At 34.7% G+C, this 21,092-nt stretch overlaps 1 protein-coding gene across 4 annotated transcripts in view; it reads left to right on the forward strand.

Moving 5' to 3' along the window:
* LOC126816226 (exocyst complex component 6B) overlaps positions 1-19,685 on the forward strand; it is a 39,694-nt gene extending 20,009 nt beyond the window's left edge. For 2 of the 4 annotated variants that reach the window (XM_056099527.1, XM_056099528.1), the window contains 14 exons: positions 635-706; positions 1,367-1,416; positions 1,791-1,944; positions 2,723-2,832; positions 4,065-4,176; positions 5,103-5,182; positions 6,185-6,239; positions 7,815-7,887; positions 8,982-9,088; positions 12,488-12,532; positions 15,637-15,778; positions 16,822-16,895; positions 18,247-18,359; positions 19,269-19,685. In XM_056099527.1, coding sequence (XP_055955502.1) covers positions 635-706; positions 1,367-1,416; positions 1,791-1,944; positions 2,723-2,832; positions 4,065-4,176; positions 5,103-5,182; positions 6,185-6,239; positions 7,815-7,887; positions 8,982-9,088; positions 12,488-12,532; positions 15,637-15,778; positions 16,822-16,895; positions 18,247-18,359; positions 19,269-19,404 — 1,323 coding nt within the window. In that variant the 3' untranslated portion in view covers positions 19,405-19,685. The remainder of the gene's footprint in view (positions 1-634; positions 707-1,366; positions 1,417-1,790; positions 1,945-2,722; positions 2,833-4,064; positions 4,177-5,102; positions 5,183-6,184; positions 6,240-7,814; positions 7,888-8,981; positions 9,089-12,487; positions 12,533-15,636; positions 15,779-16,821; positions 16,896-18,246; positions 18,360-19,268) is intronic. The other 2 variants (XM_056099529.1, XM_056099530.1) reach the window with 1 other exon arrangement.
* The last annotated feature ends 1,407 nt before the right edge of the window (positions 19,686-21,092 follow it).

Below are 21,092 nucleotides of genomic sequence, written 5' to 3' on the forward strand. Positions count from 1 at the left end.
AGTTCTTCTGAGTTATTGAGCATACTTGAGGTTCACTGTAAGGCAAGTTTCAATTTGAGATGGAGGACAATGGGGGCAGTGATCACAATTTGGGTATCGTTTAGTTGCGCTGTTAAGCAGGAGTTTCTGTATTTAATATTTAGTTTTAAACCATATTTGGCAAATTATTCAAATTCATTGAGAATCATCAAAAACATACTCTGCAAATTATTCAAATTCATTGCAAATCTTCCAAACCATAGTTGGCAAATTATTCAGATTCGTTGAGAATCCTCAAAAAATATTTTTTAGTTTAAAATGGTTCATCTATATTAGATAATGAGTGTTGGGTTTACAACCGTTTACTTTTACTAGAGGTGTTCAGTAATTAATTAAGAACAGCACAACTACACGATACTCAAGTTGTAATGGTTGCTACGTTATTGTTGTTTATTACGGTAGCCATAGCAACTCAGACATTGGATAGGTCCTGTACATACTGCCTTTTACTGAAACATGCCTTATAACGTGGTCCGAGTATAATACATGGGGGGGGGGGGGGGACGATTAATAATAAAACAGATGTTGTGTCTTGGCGTCAGCAAGGCCCTGGTGTAGGTTTACGTTTTAAACCATGTGTATTTATTTTTTTCAGCAATCCTGTAAGCGATCCGATTTAATGTTAGAAATAAAGAAATTAATAGTTCTATTCTGTCACACGTTAAAGGTAACATTCTTTTTATTTCATTGAATTTTTACTTTGATTTAAAATGGCTACTCCAGTTTCCTCGCACTGCTAAAGACTCCTAAGCGAAAGCAAATTATTGAAATAAAATCGAACCATGTGTTAGTCCCGAAATGACCTAGTTTGTGTCGAGTGGATGTTAAACCCCATTTCTCTCTCTCTCTCTCTAAAATGGCTACACCCCCACTTATAATTAAAGATTATGTTTAATCCATCCATTCTTCAGTCTAGAGAACACTCCAGACTAAAATTATCATCCAGTATTTCTTAGGAAGTCTAAGGAACAACAGTGCTAAAAGGTTAATGAAGTCTTTTTTTATAATATGCCATCACCAATTTTTTCTACGAGAGCTGGGTTGTCTAGGGTGTAAGCCTGAGAGCATAAGGTTTGTCATTGAGACAAGTTGCATGGTTTTGATCCTAAACTTTTACGTGACAAGAAGTATGGTCGCATTTCCTTCATGGGTTTTCTCTAGGCCCTCCAGCTTTTCTCCCACTGCTAAAGACCGCTACATACAAGTGAATTATTTTTTTAAAAAAATGTAAGCCACATGTTAGTCCTGAAATGACCTAGTTTGTGTAAACCCCATTTCTCTTTCATGAAGTCATCACCAATGTTTTCTATTGCTATATATGTTTTAGGGTTATGGTTTCAGTGTTGGAAGGTTATTAGAATTATTATTAGAAATGAGGTAAGTTCTAACAATTTGCACTTCATAAAATGTTATGGGTCCAGGCAAACAAAATTCCCACGAGATATTCTTCAGTAGCTATGTTAAATGTAAACAGGACGTCATTAATCCTAAAGGGGTTTGGGTGGTCAGATGGTTTAATTGTGTGCGATCATAAGGCATTTGCATGATTTCGGGCCCACACAAGGAAATGAGTCATTTGTCCAACCATGTGGGTTTTATCAGTGCCCTTCATTTTTCCTTCCACAACTGAAGACCTGTTGATGTGCTAGTGAATTATTGAAATTACCTAGTTAGTGTTTGGACGTTAAAACCAATTTCTCTCTCTATTAATCCTCCATATTAAATCTTGTATATTTTCTTCTCAAATCCAGGGACAGATATAGCGAAATATTATCTGAACAGTGGGTGGATGTTTTTAATGAAATATTTCAAGAAGATAATTATACGCCAATTTGTTGTTCTACAGAAGAGGAGTTTAATATAATAACATCCCAGTTACCGTATCACGATAAACAGTTACAAAAGGTGGGTTATCTTATCATGATAAACAGTTACAAAAGGTGGGTTATCTTATCATGATAAACAGTTACAAAAGGTGGGTTATCTTATCAAGATAAACAGTTACAAAGGGTGGGTTATCTTATCACAATAAACAGTTGTAAAAGGTGGGTTATCTTATCACGATAAACAGTTACAAAGGGTGGGTTATCTTATGATAAACAGAAAGGGTGGGTTATCTTATCACGATAAACAGTTACAAAAGATGGGTTATGATAAACATTTGCAAAAGGTGGGTTATGATAAACAGTTGCAAAAGGTAGATTTAATAACATCCCAGTTACCTTGATAAACAGTCCCTTCCATCCAGCACTCCACCTTGCAGTGATGCAGGACCAAGGGCCTTACAAGGGACAACGTATAGTCGTTCAAGATGTGTCCCTCTTTTGTGGACAGAAGTGAGATAATTGTCTGTTATATTAACTGACATCTGGGATATCCGGGTCTTAATACCAGTGGCCACTCTTATCTCTTAAATTATTATTTATGGATAAGGATTATTGTGTTTTGCAAGTGTGCTACATAACTGGTGATTTCTTGAAAGTGTGCTACATAGTAGCAATGTCTTGTAAGTGTGCTACATAGTGGCGATTTCTTGAAAGTGTGCTACATAGTAGCAATGTCATGTAAGTGTGCTACATAGTGACAATGTCTTGTAAGTGTGCTATATAGTAGTGTCTTCTTGTATGTGTGCCCACATTAGTTAAACAATAAATAAGCTATACAACATTACTTTATATTTCAGGAACCATTTCCACGTTGTTTTCCATATTCCCAGTTTGTACCCAGTGTTTATAATCAGGTCAAGGAATATATCAATGCTTGTTTAAAATTCTCCGCTGATTTACATTTAAGGTAGTAAATACATATTTGAAGAGTCCAGGGGAAGAACGATCTAAGTCACATTTTTGTCTTTTCGCATAAAAGACAAAAGAGACTTTTGGACGAAAATGCTTGACGCAAACAGAACAAGTGGGTTTAATTACAACTTAAAAATGATGTTTAATACGAATCATAATTACCAGTACAACAACTGATTTCCACTTTTCAGCCAAATTAAGGTCAAATTTCAGAAGGGCCTTGGTTCGATGTTACTCCGATCGTTTTTACCTGAAATTGATTGTTCCACAGAAAGCTTATACAATTTGCTACCAGATGGCGCCATTAACTGGGGTTCGTTAAAAAAGTGACTTAGATCGTTCTTCCCGGGGGGCTCTTTATTTATATTATAACAAAATAAGACACCTGTTGTTATAGACAACATCAGGCTTAAATTCGGCACATTTACTCTGATTTGGCTTTTATACATCTTTCATTGATAATTGATAAAGTTTGTTCTTCTATTTTTTGGGGTTGTCAAGTGAGCTTTTGATCATAAGGTCTGTCATTGAGTCAAGAGACAATTAGGTTTTCCTGCCGAACCTTTGCTGGGGGGGGGGGGCCCTTGGTGGGTGTCTGGGTGCTCTGTTTTCTTCCCATTGCTAAAGTCCCCTATATGCCATGTTCCTGAAACAACGACTGCAAGTTTTACAACATCTTGACGTTGCTAGATTACTTCACAATTCCCGCACTTATAGCTATGTTATCTGCAGACACGTGAACAGTAGTGTCCAATCAGAGGTTGTTACATAGCGACCTCCACGGAAACTTTGACATTGAACTTTGCTACTCGATTAATTAGACAGGTAGACATTTTAGCTGGAAAGCGCAAGACCTGGTATTCGCGATGATCAAGGAATCTGATAGGCTCTCAAGCTGGTTGAATACCCAATCGAAATTAGTGCTGAAATATGCAGTTTATTACTCGAAGGCCTTGATAAGATGTACGTAGCCTTCTATTGAAGATGCTTATATGCAAGCGAATTATAAAAGGGCCAATCTCGATTATATTTTGTAGAATAAAACTGCTTAATTTTGTGTTAAAAGCCCTTAAAATCTTCTAACTTAGGGCCTAGCAACTAACTCAATATATGTGATATGTTTTCAAATATCTTAAACCTGTAACTCTTCATCTGGAAATTTCATACATATACAGACTTTTATTTCTGATGGTCCCTTTAAAACAAAATTGTGTTTGTATTTTTCAGTCATACGGAGATAGATGATATGATTAGAAAATCTACGAATAGTTTATTAACTAAAACATTAGGTGGATGTTTGTCACAGTTGATTAAACGACCAAACTTCGGCCTTTTACAGGTTGGTTATTTTATGATATCTTGATCATCATGTCCTTAAATGTCTCCCTCCCCCCCATTTACAGGTTTGTTATTTTATGTTGTCTTGATCATCATGTCCTTAAATGTCTCCCTCCCGCCCATTTACAGGTTTGTTATTTTATGTTGTCTTGATCATCATGTCCTTAAATGTCTCCCTCCCCCCTTTTACAGGTTTGTTATTTTATGTTGTCTTGATCATCATGTCTTTAAATATCTGCCCCTCCCTCCCCCCCTCCCCCCCAGCCCCCCCCCCTACAGGTTTGTTATTTTACATTGTCTTAATCATCATGTCTTTAAAGTCTTTAAGCCATTTTTGACGCGTGCGAACCAGTTTGCACCTGTCATTTTGCGATAGCGAATCAACTGGCCGACCCATCATTACTGTTAGCGAACAAAAGCGCCAGATCAATTAACTGATTTATTGAGCTTAGGGGTTGGTAGCTTATCTTTTAATTGGCTCTAGGGTTAAATGGGTTAAATATCTCACCCCCACGCTTTCTCATGCGGAGTATATTGGCTTAGGACAGTGGGGAGTTGGGTGGCCAAATGGTCAATGCATTTCCTGTAGATTATAAGGTCTGTCATTGAGTCAGATAGCATGGTTTCGATTCCCAGCTTGCACGTGACCAGGAGTAGAGTCACCTGTCCAACCTTGTGGGTTTTCTCTGGGTCCTCCGGTTTCCGCCAATTGCTATAAAGACCCCTACGCTCAAGCGAATGCCCCGTGTACACAAATATTTCACAGTTAAATCAGATCTATATTTATTGTAAGATTTGATATTTTACAGTCAATACAGATATCGTTTATTATAAGACCATATATTTGATATTTTACAGCAGATATCATTTATTGTATCACCATATATTAGATATTTTAAATTTAATAAATGTATTGATATTTTACAGTTAATACAGATATCTATAAATATGAATTATTTAGAGAAATCCTGTTCTTTATTAGAAGATTATATCTCTAGTATAACAGGGTGAGTTTTTCTTTAATTTATTAACGTAAAAACCAGGTCCAGATCAAAGAGGGTTAACTTCTTTAAAGTGTAATATTGTTATTAAACATTCATTATGCAAGTCAAATAACACACTATTTATGGATAACAATTACTGTGGTTTATTTCACTGCGACGTTTCAACAAGATTTCACAAGTCGTTATCAAGCATAATTTCACTGCGACGTTTCAACAAGATTTCACAAGTCGTTATCAAGCATTTTATGCTTGATAACGACTTGTGAAATCTTGTTGAAACGTCGCAGTGAAATTATGCTTGATAACGACTTGTGAAATCTTGTTGAAACGTCGCAGTGAAATAAACCACAGTAATTGTTATCCATAAATAGTGTGTTATTTGATTATGTTCCAATTACTAAATGCCATTTAAAGAATATACATTATGCAAGAGTTAAATCTGCCTATTGCAGGTCTTTTTTTAGGCCTGAAATGTTATATAAATAATTAATTAGACATTTATTAACATGAAAAGACAATAATCAACTCTCGATGCCATATTATGTGTCAGATGTTCACTGAATTTGAATCCTGTCTGCTGCTCAACGCTCATTGATGATTAAATCAAAAAATGGATAATCAAGACTAAGTTTTTTATCATACCGATGATGACCGAGGCTAGGCCTTAAAATTCATTCGCAAATATTTTGATTGAAATTTTCAGCATGTTCCCTTTGCATTATCAAGTATTTAACTATTATAGTGAGAACTGCCAGCCCTTGATCCAATCTTCTATAATGCTCCTTTTACAGATTAAAGAGATTTAACTCCTGTAAAGTAGCAATATTGTTATAAATTATAAAAAACATCCACATCCATTCTTTGTTAAAAACAAGCAATATTGTTATCTATTTATAAAAACAAACTACTTCAATCTTTGTTAAAAGACAGTATATACCTACACTGGTAATGTCTGAAATAAATCTACTGGTGAAGATAAATTATTTCTCTTTGTTTTGTTTTTAGTGCTGAAAAAGACAGCGTTCATGTTTCCCGACTGCATGGCACGTCCATGTTTAAGGTAATATTATTTTTTAGTCAAACAGGTTTTTTGGGGGGGGGGGGGAGGTGTTAGATTTTTTTATTATTACATACAAATGTTATACATTTACCACAGATATCACTGTGGTAATGAAGACAGACATACATCATGAGGGAAATTTTGCCTGGACAGCGGCACTACGGTCTACTCTTATACTAAATTCCAATACTAAGGGATCTTTTACATGCAAGCCAATGTGTACACAGGACCCTGGTTTTCTGTCCTATCAAAACGACGATGACTGTCCTTGTCAGACAGTCATTTTGTGCATCATTGGCAAGGGGAAACCACGCCTGAAATGCCAATGAACTGATTTTTAGTCTTACATTTCTGCATCAACCGGCCAGTGAAGAAAGGCAAAAGGCTCGAAAAATGCGGTTCTGCCTGCTCTTCCAACGAATTCTAACTTTCAAGGGTTCTGTTGCCTGCATGCCAATGTATGTACAGTGCCTCTGGTTTTAACCCATTCCGATCAACTGTTGCTAGTCCTGTATCTCTGACCTGACTCCTTATACCTGAGCCTCCATGGCTCCTTATTTTCAATCAACAATCATTTTTATTTTACAACTGAATGGCCATTTATTAACAGGGCTGTCGGTAATTTTTCACAGTTGATTAGCAGCACTGCTAATCAAAAAGTCCAATTTTGCCAAATTTGATTAGCAAATTTAAAAATTGATTAGCAGTTTTTCAGTTTCAGCGTAAAACACCTAAATAACAAGATATTACTTTAATTCATAACAAATATGATTAGATTCCATTCGGACTATTCTTAGATTTTTTAGCACTTCCACAAGTACTTGTGACAGTTTGTGAATGTGATGTAGACATTTAGTTAGGTCTTATGTCTGAAGCCAATTCTTGACAGTGACTTCCGAAGCCCCACTCATTTTAATTATTATTTTTTTGTTACGTTAGAAATCTTCGTTAGAAAACAATTTCGTCTGCTTTTTATCGTGTATTACTATTTTTGTTCAATCGGGCGCACCTCGATTAACTAGACACACGCGATATAAACAATAATATTTTATGGGAATTTTTACTTTAATTTATCATTTTACAATACGTTAACATGTATTTATTTTTTTATATTTTATTTACAATACGTGGGGGATACACTGGATTTATTTCTTTCAAAATGAATATGATATAATTACTTGATATCTCGCAACGTGAGTGGTACTACTTGATTCCCTATTTCCGGTTTAAAAGTCCCTATTCATAGAGTTATGTCCCTGTGTTATATAGTATTGTGTCTAGGTAGTTTGAGAAGAAAATGTCACACGGAGAATTCAGTTTTGTTTTAAATTTTATTGAACATTTTATACACGTTGAAAGTGTTGAGTAAGCCTTCTAGTCTTCAAAATGTGGATTATTCTTGTGTCAATATCCAAAATGACAGGAATATTAATGATTCGCAGTAACTGCGAATCAAAAACGTTAGATTTTAATTTTTGGTTAGCAACGGACAAAATATGTATCGCAAATTGCGCTGCGATACTGGTTGTCGGCAGCCCTGTTTATTAATATTTTGTGGTTAATTATGATTTGTAGGATGCTAGAAATGATGCAGAACAGCATATATATCACCAACTTAACCTAAAAATAGATGAATTCTTAGAATTAGGTAAGATAGAATCAATGGATGCTCCAAAATCTTAAAACTCTTTCTACACCACTGTTTCATTTAAGAATGCAAATGGGAGCCACAGTGGCTAAGTGGGTAAGACGCTTGCTCGCTAGCCTGGAGGTCGCGTGTTTGATCCCTGCATTGGCTTAGAAAGTCCATCTGGAGTTTCGGACGTGGTTTCTCCCTGTCAGTGGTTTGGATGGCGACAAAAAAACGAGGTCCCATGTATACAGTGGTGTGCACGTAAAAGATCCCTTGGCAGTAGGAATTTGATATAAGAGTAGGCCATAGTGCCGCTGTCCAAGCAAAATTTCCCTCATAGCACACTGTATAGCGTATGCCCATCTTCGTTAGCCCAGTCGGAGCAGAACAGCAGGACGTTAAACCCCAATTTAAACGACAATTTTAAGACAGATGAATCCCTAAAAGGAGAGAGAGAGAGAAATGGGGTTTAACGTCCACTCGACACGAACTAGGTCATTTCAAGATTAACATATGGTTCAAGTTTTTATTTCAATAATTCGCATGCACGTAGGGGTCTTAAGCAGTCGGAGGAAACCAGAGGACCCGGAGAAAACCCACGAGGTTGGACAGGCGACCCTACTCCTTGCCAAGTACAACCGGGGATTGAATCCCTAAAAGGACTATCTGTCCAAAATTGGTTCAATTCCATTCAATATTTAACAAGATATAATGACTTGAGTGGGTGGGGTGGGGGTAAATGGTTAGCACGTGCGCATTGAGTCAACTGCCGTGGTTTTGATTCCCCGGTTGTCATGACAAAGAGTAGGCTCGCCTGTCCTACCTCGAGGGTTTAATCTGGGTCCTCTGGTTTCCTCCCACTGCTGAAGGCCCATATGCGCATGCGAATTATTGAAATAAAAACTTGAACCATATGTTAATCTCGAAATGACCTAGTTTGTGTTTAGTGGACATTAAATCCCATTTCTCTCTCTCTAAATGGATTTCTTAATAAAATAATCAATTTGTGTCCCATAGATTGTTGCGTTTGAAATTTAATATTTTCCCAAAAATGCAAATGGAGTACAGAAACTTTAATTTTAACATGAGATCAAATTTTGTTTCTACAGCTAGTTATGATTGGATGTTAAATGAACCGAAGGGACGTGCCAGCGGATTTTTAATGGATTTAGTTGCCTTTTTACAGAGTACCTTTATGTCTTTCACTAATTTACCGGTAAGTTGTCTTTTTAAAACATTGTTATAGAAATAAACATCTTCATAACGTCAAGTAGAACAAGTACTATATGTTCTCTCTATTAGACTGTGGTAGTTTGTTCCCATTACGCTAACTGCAGTCTTAGGGCTGTGCCCACTATTTTACCTACAGTAGTCTCAGGACTGTATCCACCACTCTAAACTTTACCCAGAGTCCTACTTCATTGAGTTAACTGGCGTGGTTTCGATTCCCCAGTTGTATGTGACAAGGAGTAGGGTCGCCTGTACAACCTATTGGGTTTTCTCGGAGTCCTTTGGTTTCCTCCCACTGCTAAAGACCCCTATGCGCAACCGAATTATTGAAATAACGTTAAACCCCATTTCTCTCTCTCTCTCCCTTCTTTTTAGGCGCTGGCTCGCTAGCCTGGAGGTCGGGTGTTCGATCCCTGCATTGGCCAAGAAAGTTCATCTCGATTTTCCGGCGTGGTTTCCCCTTGTCAGTGATTGGCGTGCATGTAAAAGATCCCTTGGCAGTTGGAATTCGATATACGAGTAGGCCGTAGCGCCGCTGCCCGGGCAAAATTTCCCTCATAGCACACTGTGTGGCGTATGCCCGTCTTCAATTAGCCCAGGTTAGGTGCAGAAGAGTAGGACATTAAACCCTATTTCATTTCATTTCATTTCCCTTCTTTTTTGAATAAGGATTAGATAAAACTTTACAAATTTCAAACTTTAAAGATTATAAATTACCTAATGGCCGACTGTATATTAAAAATTAGAATCTGTAGTTAAAGAGTTATGCTTGCTTGGTTCAGCCCTGTATAATATACTTGTATTTATGCTAGTGCAAGAGAATACATATGTTTATTATATAATTATAGGATTTATTTTTGAGACTGTATATTTAGAGAAAAGCTTATTTAGGCCACACAAAATAAATGTCTTGTTTCTCGGGCAACTGACAGCTGAAACTGTAGGGAGGGAGGGCGGTTTCTTTTTTTTTTTTACTCATTGATGGTGCAAAATAAAATTTGGCTATTGCTGAAAATTGTTGGGGCGGGAGGGCGGTCTTTCTTTTTTTTTTTTTTAAATGAGAAAGTCATTACTTGTTTACGTTTTTGCTTTCCGTTATATTCAACTTTATTGTACATACTTAAAACATAAACCCAAAATCAAGTCTACTAAAACACTGAGACTGAACACTGACTGAAAGGAAAATAATTTTCCATATTTAATTCACATAATTGAAATTGGTTTAAAATAAAATTCCATACGACTATGTAATAGCCCTCCATAAAGACAACAATATTTTTAAAAACTAAGCCTCTTTCACCAGGTGTATCAAAAATAATAATCATGGTAAACAGTATTTAAAACTAAATCTAGTATCGCCGGTTTATTTATAATTATTTACCGAATTCCAACCAATGCATGTCACACCGTGTCATCGGTATTGGAGATTGCCGGAAATACTGTTTCTTGGGATATTCGGTGTGTTTCTCAGGATATTCGGTGTTCTATCCGGTGTTTATATTGAATGACTATTTAAATCTAACTAACAACTTGGTCAGTAAAACCATCAAATCGGTAATCCAATTATTATTTTCCGGATTATCGAAACTACCGTAAATGTGCTAATAATGACCCAGATTCTAAGGTATGCATTATGACGACTATCGTCATCGTATCGTATTCTTAGCTATAATTAATTAACCTGTTCTACGGTTCATTATTTTATCAATAGGATTTTCCAAACAAGGACCGACTGAAGCCGGCAATAATGAGCCGATTACGATCGAATGATTGAAATATTGTCGCCAATGACTTTTAACACGAATCAAATTCTAGTTTATCAGGGGAGGTAATTAATATCACGTGATACAAAATGGAGGTTCTTTCGATATCAATAAAAAAGGCAAATCTGCCAAACTTCGCCATTGTTCGGATAAAAAAGACAGCATGTTCATCTGAATCAGTTTTAATACATTTGAATAGATATACATGTATGGCGGATGTAGGTACATGCGGGATATTTTTTTTACGACTTGCTTGTCGATGTGCGGGCGGGCGTTACATATTTATTTTTTTTCATCAAGACTAATAAATAGACTGCACGCGCAACCAATTTTGCGTGCGGGCGGTGCCCGAGAAACAAGTTATTTTATTTGTGTTGCCTTAGTATCAAAATATATATAGTATATCATTACATATAATCTATATCTTATTTTACTACCATTTGGCCATAATAATTATTTTTCCAGAACAAAAATAAGCAAACAATTTGTAGAGCCATCAAGAAATTATCAGCCCTCCTTTCCATAGTTGTATGAGTAGGGGTGGGGTGGGGTGGGGAGTGGTGGCGATGATCCTTTCCATAGTCGTATGAGGGAAGCAGGAATGGGTGCTATGGTCTAGTGGTTTAACATGTGCTTGGGAAATCACAAGGTCTGTCGTTTAGCCAAGTGACATGACAAGGATGTAGGGTCGCCTGTCCAACCTCGTTGGTTTTCTCCTAGTCAAAAGTATTATGATATTGTCTCAGGCCCAGATTTCTCTTTTGTTAAACATGTTTTTAGATTTTAATTAAGTGGAGTGACGAAATAAACAAAGAAAATTACATCTTGTTTTGATTAGATTTTCAATTCCACAACCCCTCCTCCTTTTATGCCTTGAAGGAGGAACTTTATTTTTCGCTCAAACTGTGTAGTGATTACTCTAGATCAGTGTCCTTAATCTACTTTAAAGAGGTGCAGTTAGGTGGCCGATTGGTTTCACTTGTGCTCTTTAGATCATATGGTCTGTCCTTGAATTCAGTGGCGTGGATTTCGATTCCCGGCTTGTACGTGACAAGGAGTAAGGTAGCCTGTCTAACCTCATGAGTTTTCTCCTAGTCTTCTGTGACAAGGAGTAAGGTGGCATGTCCAACCTCGTTTTTTTTCTCCTAGTCTTCCAGTTTCCTTCCACAGCTATAAATACCCCTACGTGTAAGCGAATTATTGAAATAAAATTGTACCAGATTCTGATCTCAAAATGACCTTGTATTTAAAACTTGTTGTCATCTTCAGAAGATAATTAACAACCTTCCAATCCCTTGAAAATCAACCGGCTACAACAAAACATATTTCTTGATAATTTGTTATTGGTTTATAATTTGTTATTGATTTATAATTTGTTATTGATTTATAATTTGTTATTGATTGATAATATATTGTGTAATTTCAATATGTCATTCATTATTTGCGCCATTATACATTTTTGTTGGAAACTTCATTATTATTATCGTCATGTTCATTTTCTTTTCTTTCAAAGTGTTCATTTGTTTTAATAAATATTTTGTTATAAACTTTATGTCCCACCTGTACTGTTCTCCGTCTAAATGTCAATAAGTTGTTCAATGTTGTCATTTTATTTTTCTAAGCGTTATTTTTATACGAGTGAAGATGTAGCCCGAGATAAAAATACAGTGAGTAATGTGTATTGCTGCCTGGCCTGTTCCTTGAATGATTGATTTGGTTTAATTCATTGATTAATTGGTTGATCGATTGATTAGCCCATTAGATGAATCAATTTCTAATGGATTGATTAGTCCATTTGATTGCTGAAGTAATGGATCTGTTATCAATTAATTAGTACCTTTGATCAAAGGATTAATTGATCTCTAATTTTATTAAATTCTAATCGATCGATTAATCTATTTGATTGATTATCTGTCCGTTTTGTGCATAAATAATTGATCTCTAATCGATTGATTAGTCCACCAGTTCATTAATCAATTATTTTGATTGATTTGTTGATTGACTTATTGATTAATTCTAATTGATTTCCCTGGACTGTAAGTTAATTAATTGATTCAGGTTCTCCCCTTGTTTTTGTTCATTAGATAATTCATCCCAGATTCCTATTCATAGACAGATTCTCAGTCAGTAGAAAGATAATTTAAATAACGGAAACAGTGTTGTGTTTTTATAAAAGGATACCTCCACGATTTTAGGCATTACAACGTTGCTTTCTTGTTTGTTTGTTTGTTTTTTTGTGGGGGGGGGGGTCAATATTCTGCTAGCATACCAATAATTGTTGTTAGGTGTTCCCATGTAAACAAGTGACTATTGCAGAACTATAACGTCACGGCTACTCAAAGGGTTAAGGCTTGCCGCATTTTGTTTTCAATATCATTTAATTTTTTGTCTTTATGAAATCTTTTGTGATATAAACAATATATTTATTTTATATCTAGCTGTGATATAGACATTCAATATATTTAATTTGTTACTGACTGAGAACAAAAAGTTGTGTTACCCCATTTACTAATAAATTATTTTTTGTTTGCTTGTGTATTTTATTTTTTTTTTATTTAAATATTAAATAAATTATTATTATTTTTTTTTTGTTCTAATGTTCGGCAAAGCTTTATATTTTTCGAATTTCTCGACTTTCATCCAGAATTTGAGCATTAATATATGTAACGGTTTTAGTGAATAATATTCATTATAATTTATTAATATATAAGGTTATGGAAGTTAATTCATAAATGAAAAAAAGTGTTTAAAAATGCAAACGAGCAGTGTGTGAATATATGTAGTATTCCCTTATATTACATCACTTATATAGAATAATATATTTTATACATATAGAGGCCCGTTGGAGTGAAACTCATATTAGGCAGGCTGGGGGCATATCAAATTAAAATGGGGTTCCATTGGCTTGACCCTCAGAAAATTTTTAAACTTATGACCAGATCTTACAACGGGCCTGATGTATATATGCACAGTTTTAACAAAATAGTAGTCCATGTTATCCAGTCTAACACTGTCAAATGATGTACATTGGTAGACTAGATCATTTATATAACAGCTGATCATGATGTCATGCATGATAGAAGAAAGCATACAGCACGTCCCTTAGTGAATGTGAAACCCCTTTCACTTATATATATACAAATATACTTCCCATAATACGGCACAAAATTATTTATAAGAGATCTTATTTATCAGAACTGAAAATTAAAATATTTTAAGAATTTAATCTTTCCATTGGCTGAAAGTTAAAATCTTAACTTAATTTAAACATATATTATGCAAGAGCTAAATCTGCCTATTGCAGGTCTTTATTTAGGCCTGAAATGTTATCTAAATTATTAATTAGACATTAATTAACACGAAAAGACCATAATCAACTCTCCATGCCATCGGATATCTCCGTTGTTAAATAGATAAGAATGGTTCAGCCATATTTTGATTTAATTCAAAAATGGAGAAGCGAGACTTCACTTCGAACAATTGGTACAGTGGTTACAATCGGTGCACACGTCTTGTCAAACCTTCAAAGACTAGTGTATTCGCTCACAATAGAGTAATTTGAATGAAATTTTCAATATATTTATTTTGCATTATCTATTTTGAAACTATTATAGCAAGAATGGCGAGCTCTTTATCTAAAGGGAGCCACGATGGCTAAGTGGGTAAGAAACTGGGTTGTTAGCCTGGAGGTCATTTGCTGGATCCCTGCATTGGGCGAATAAGTTCATCGGGATTTCTCAATGTGGTTTCCTCTTGTCAGTGGTGCAACCAGCGACCTCCAGGTTAGCAAGCCAGTGTCTTACTCACTTACATGTAGCCACTGTGGCTTCCCTCAAAACAGATGAAATGAACTTTTTTTTTTCAAGTTAAATAGGGCACTAAAGAGGTTGTATAACAGAGATAATTTTGAAAAACTTCACTCAGTTTCCATCTGTGATTTGATGGTCCCTTGAATTGGATGCTCGGGGTCATTGCCCTCTCTGGACACTGCACTGATTTTTTTTTCAATAGTGTTTTTAATACATGCAGGGCATAAAGTTCAAAACATCAAGTTCGACGTTAACTATTTTTTTCAGGCCTGTATACATTCTATTTTTCTTCAGAGAAAACAATGGTCTATTAAAATCGGTTTGGCCGTCTGTCATGTTTATACTCGGTTAGCTTTTCTTCTTAAAGCTAAGCAATTGGATTTGTCCATTATAGCTTTTATTCTAATTGAGTGAAAGAGCTAAAACTTGTTGTATAGTTTCGTTTCATCAAAACCTTGACTATTTTCGATAATTATCATTTTCTGCTACGATTAAGCAACAAACAATTTGATTGCTTGATGCTTTATGAAAAGATAAATGATTAAATGTGCAAGTAATGAGTTATTTTGGATGTAGACGAGGGGGGCATGAGTCTCACTGTCAGTCTGTTTGTTTTATTTCTGTATTCCTCGTAAACTTCTTTCACATTTATTGAGTCGTAACTCGTAACATTTTGTTTAGTTCATCTGAATGTTTGACATGAACAAACTTCTGAGTTACATTGGGTTCAAATCTTACATTGGGTTCAAATCTTACATTGGGTTCAAATCTTACTTTGAGTTCAAATCTTACTTTGAGTTCATACTATCTTATTTTTGGACTTGAACTCGATATTAACCTTTATTCTGGCATGTTGCGACTTTGATTTCATGGCGTATTGATTTTGTGTTTGACATAGATTTTGTAATTACCATATATGGACATGTGACCTTTGTGATTATTCTTGCTGCTGTTTCTTACAGGAAAAGGTAGCGAGAACAGCATGCATGTCAGCGTGTCAACATATCGCGTCTGTTCTCATGGAGTTTCTCGTTGATAATGACGTCAGACAAATGACGATGGGATCACTTCAACAGTTTAACCTTGATTTAATACAGTGTGAAGGTCAGTGTAAATAAGGCAGGAAAGTAACATGTCTGCTATAGAAATTGTCAACCGCTAATTCCAGATCCCAGTATTGGTATCAGTGTGGGAGCCACGGTGGCTAAGTGGGTAGGACTCTAGCTCGCTAGCCTGGAGGTCGGGTGTTCGATCCTGCATTCGCCGAGAAAATTCATAAGGATTTTCCATCGTGGTTTTTCTTGTCATTGGTGCAGGACGGAGGGCCTGACAAGGAGAGCTGTCTAGTCGCTTGGATGGGATGAAAAACCGAGGTCCTGTGTATACATTGGCATGCACGTAAAAGATCCCTTGGCATTTGGACTTAGATATAAGAGTAGCCTGTAGCGCCGCTGCTCGGACAAACTTTCCCTCATAGCACACTGTATGGTGTATGCCCGTCTTCATTAGCCCAGTCGGAGCAGAACAGTAGGACGTTAAACACCATTTCATTTTGGTATCAATGTGCTGTGATTAGATTAAAATCTGGGCTTTTAATTCTAAATTTTTAACTTATTTTGTTTACTATGAATAAGCAAAATATTTTTTTTCAAAGAATATGTCAATTTCTTTTTTTAGCATTATCTTAATTTTTCGGTATATTTTGGGGGGTTTTTTGCACATAAAATCCATAGATTTAACTGTTCTTTGAAACTCTTCTTTGGCATGTGAATTTGTACCAGTAGTTTGCAAATTTTTCAATCCCTTAAATGCCATTCAGACTTTAATTTAACAGTTTGTCATTAAGTTAAGTAGCGTGGTTTCCATTCCCCACTTGTACGCGACAAGGAGTAGGGTCACCTGTCTAACCTTGTGGGTTTTCTACGAGTCCTACAGTTTCCTCTCACTGCTAAAGAGCCCTAGGAACAAATGAATTATGGAAATAAAATTAAACCATATGTTAGTCTCGAAATGACCTAGTTTGTGTCAAGTGGACGTTAAACCCCATTTCTCTCTCTCTGTAATTAAACAGATATTAAAAATCAATATTATAAAAATGTTTATTTGCCCAGTCATGAGAGTTAATGTATTTTATTTTTATTTTACAGAATTTGCTGAGTCTGAACCTGTGCCTGGTTCGAACGATGGAACACTCAAGCTAGCTTTTGCTGATCTGAGACAAGTAAGGCGAAACAAATTTAGTTTTTAGTTCTTTGTGGTTTTAATCAATAAATGCTCCACTCAATTTTTGTGTGCAATGGTTTGTTAAAATAGATAATGTATATACTATGTGTAGTCCCTGTGACATCACGAGCCAACCAACCCAATTGGGGTCGTAATTGAAAAATTGAAAAGTGTTTTGGAGTGTCAGATACTTAAACGTTAATAGCTGAATTAATTTTAATCAGATTGGTATGAACTTGCCTGAATGTGGATATAGTAACAATTGGCTATACGTACCGAAAAGTAATGTCGGCCATCTTATGTGCACTTTAAATATTTGAAACTAAAGCCTTTTGAGAACAGAAGTGAGCACTTTCTGTTTTAGATGAGTTTTTTTCCTGAAGAAATTGGTGGAAGAAGTTTTAATGTGTGTTCCCAAATTTAAATTTGTCTGGGCTAATTATAATAATTCTTTAATAACAATCTGATTTGAAACAAGTCATATAATAACAATCTGATTCAATTCTAATAACAATCTAATATGACACAAGTTGTTATAATAACAATCTGATGTGAGACAAGTTGTTATAATAACAATCTGATGTGAGACCAGATGTTATAATAACAATCTGATGTGAGCCAAGATGTTATAATAACAATCTGATGTGAGACAAGATGTTATAATAACAATCTAATGTGAAACAAATCGATATAATAACAATCTGATGTGAGACAAGTCATTATAATAATAACCTAATGTGAAACAAATCATTATAATAACAATCTGATGTGAGACAAGTCATTATAATAACAATCTGATGTGAGCCAAGATGTTATAATAACAATTTGATGTGAGACAAGTCATTATAATAAAAAGCGGATGTGAGCCATGTCATTATGATCATTTAAATAATCAGATGTGAGACAAGTCATTACGATAATTTAAATAAGAATCTGATCTGAGACATAATTATTATGATTCTGATCCATACATGAATGATTTCTAAGATTCTAATAGCAATATTGGTGCTTACATGTACATACATGAGAAAGGATTTTTAAGATTCAGAAATTCAAAAATGAAATGAAATTGGTTTTATCATCCTATTTGACTCCACTAACCGGGCTAATGACAACTGGCATACATCATTCAATGTGCAACATGGGAGATTCCCTTTTTGATTTACAACTGTCATGTGATCTTTAACATGTTGTCGGTGGTATTCACAGACATTTTCCGACTTTTCCTTCTCGTTCTCGTTCGTCAAGCGCCACTGACAGAAGAAACAAGGCTGGAATATACTAAGATGACCCCCATGGCTCTCGTCGGTGGTTTCATGTAGAAAAGTGTATATTGTTTTATATTTCAGTTATTAGATCTGTTTTTAAATTGGGACTGGTCGATATATTTGGCAGATTTTGGTAAACAACAATCAAAATATATCCGAGTTCAGAGACACACAGCCATCAATCTTCTAGAAAAGTAAGTACAAATTATAAAAGTGGTATCAAGTGTTCTAGAAATGGTATCAAGTGTTCTAGAAAATTAAGTACAAATTATAAAAGAGGTATCAAGTGTTCTAGAAAAGTAAGTACAATTGATAAAAAATGGTATCAAGTGTTCTAGAAAATTAGGTACAAATTATAAAAGTGTTCTAGAAAAGTAAGTACAATGTATAAAAATGGTATCAAGTGTTCTAGAAAAAAGTACAAATTATAAAAGTGGTATCAGGTGTTCTAGAAAATTAAGTACAAATTATAAAAGTGGTATCAAATTTTCTAGAAAATTAAGTACAAATTATTCAAGTGTTCTAGAATATTAAGTACAAATTATAAAAGTGGTATCAAGTGTTCTAGAAAATTAAGTACAAATTATAAAAGTGGTATCGGGTGTTCTAGAAAAGTAAGTACAAATTATGAAAGTGGTATCAAATTTTCTAGAAAATTAAGAACAAAGTATTCAAGTGTTTTAGAAAATTAAGTACAAATTATAAAAGTGGTATCAAGTGTTCTAAAAACTTAAGTACAAATTATTAAAGTGTTCTAGAAACTTAAGTACAAATTATAAAAGTGGTATCAAGTGTTCCAGAAAAGTAAGTACAAATTATAAAAGTGGTATCAGGTGTTTTAGAAAGTCAAGTACACAGTAAGCATAGTATGTGAATTCAAATCCGACGTGGTATCAGGTTATCTAGAAAGAGTAGGTATACCCTGCCTTGTGCATAACACCTTTCATTTCCAGTCATTTTTGAGGAGCCAGCATCTTACTCAATGTGCCACAGTGTCTCCTCAAACATGTTTTATTAATAAGATTTAATATCACATCAGTGTATAAAATTAATTACTCAATAAATCATTTCATAAAATTTGTACTATTTATTTTTTTCTTCAGATTAAACAATGCCGACAAGAAAAAGAACAATTTATTTACATCGTTAAAAAAGAACGAACGTGACAAAAAGAAATTAGTGGACACTGTTTTAAAACAACTTCGTGGGTTAGAAAATGGAACGACGCCTCAGGGGTAGACCGAATCTTCCAACAACCATATTTATTGTGATAAATTAAAAACCGTGTCAATCGAACAGGCTTCATGGATCAAATGTGAATTGTTTAAAATATAACTAATTGCAGGTCTTATTTTAAATATTAACACAATCGAACAAGTGTAATGGATCAAATGTGAATTATTGAAATTATGTCACAGCGCTCTTCTTTTTTTAAAAAATTTTACAGAATATGTCAGTCGAACAGACTTCATGGATGAAATGTGGAATGTGGAAAAAATATTGCAGCGGAGATAGAAATATTTTTTGGGGGTTGGGTGGGGGGGGGGGAATGTGTGACCCAATCTGTCAATCGAACAAGTGTCATGTATTAAATGTGAATTCTGAAAATGTATCACAGAGAAGGTGGAAACATCTTTTAGGACTCTGCATATTTTTTTTACCTGTGTTTTATTTCTTTCATATCTAAAAATCGAATAATTTCAATTTCCATATCAACATTGTTTGGACAAAATAAAAAAAAAATCATAGTTTAATCCATTTTAATATGCACTCAAAATGATTATTTAATATTTAATTAAGAAAGTTTTAATATCAACGATCAATAATCTCAAGCCTTGAATTCTGTTTGGATTAAAAAAGAAGCACGAATGTTTCAAAATTTTCAATTTTTCATAATGGCTGCATATGACACAAAAGTGACTCAAAGTATGGTGGATGCCATGGTAAGAGTAAATTTCTACAAACCAACATTGATCGACTCCAACTGTTGTTACTGTACATGTAACTTGTAGCTGAATTTTTGGAAGAAGAGAAGCTGATATATTCTAATTTTGTCGAGTCCAGGACTTTACGTTATTGAACTAATTTCACACCCTTCATTCACCTCATGTGGACATATAGATATAAATGGTTTTGAGATTTATCTTGCAATGAAATAATTTAAAGTATTAATCTATTTATTTTCTATAAAATTGGGAGGGACTAGATTGCATGGTTGTACTGTTCAATAGATCATCCCTAGTTCTCTATTGATTCAGCATTTATAAATAAACTTGTTTCTATAAATAGCATAATAAAGGGAGACTACTGCTAGTTGAAGAGCGTGTTGTGATATCAAGGTAGGAAGTTTCCATGTTTTCAGATTTAATAACAGTCTAGAGATGGCATCAGGATTGAAAGTCCTCACCTGGTTACAAGATTTCCTTTAAAAGGGCTTCACTATAGATAGACCCTTGAAACAATCTGAAATGTACCAAAAATATTGACCAGCTTTTGGTCTTGAGATTTATCTAAGTCACTGAAAAATCGAAGTTTGTTTGGGTTTTTTTCTTCTTTTTTTTATAAAAAAGATTGAAGACAGATTTTACAGATCGTTTTATTGTTTTATTAAAGAATATAATCAAATGCACAAGTTTTAAATTATTAAAGATACATTATGGGAGATTAGATAAAGAGCTGGTAGTTCTCATTATAATAGTTAAAAACTAGATAATGTAAAGGCAATTTGCTGAAAATTTCAGTCAAATTGATCCACTATGAACCGAGAATTAAGCAATTGGAATTTCGACCTAGTCTCGATCATCGTTACTGAAGTCTGTACGACGAAAAACAGTCTCGATTATCCATTTCATGATTAAATTATGAATGGAAGTCGAGCAGCAAATGGAATCATAATCCAGTAAATATCGCAGGCTAGCGATGCCATC

Source organism: Patella vulgata, chromosome 3, assembly GCF_932274485.2.
Source record: "Patella vulgata chromosome 3, xgPatVulg1.2, whole genome shotgun sequence".
NCBI classification, from domain to species: Eukaryota; Metazoa; Mollusca; class Gastropoda; family Patellidae; genus Patella; species Patella vulgata.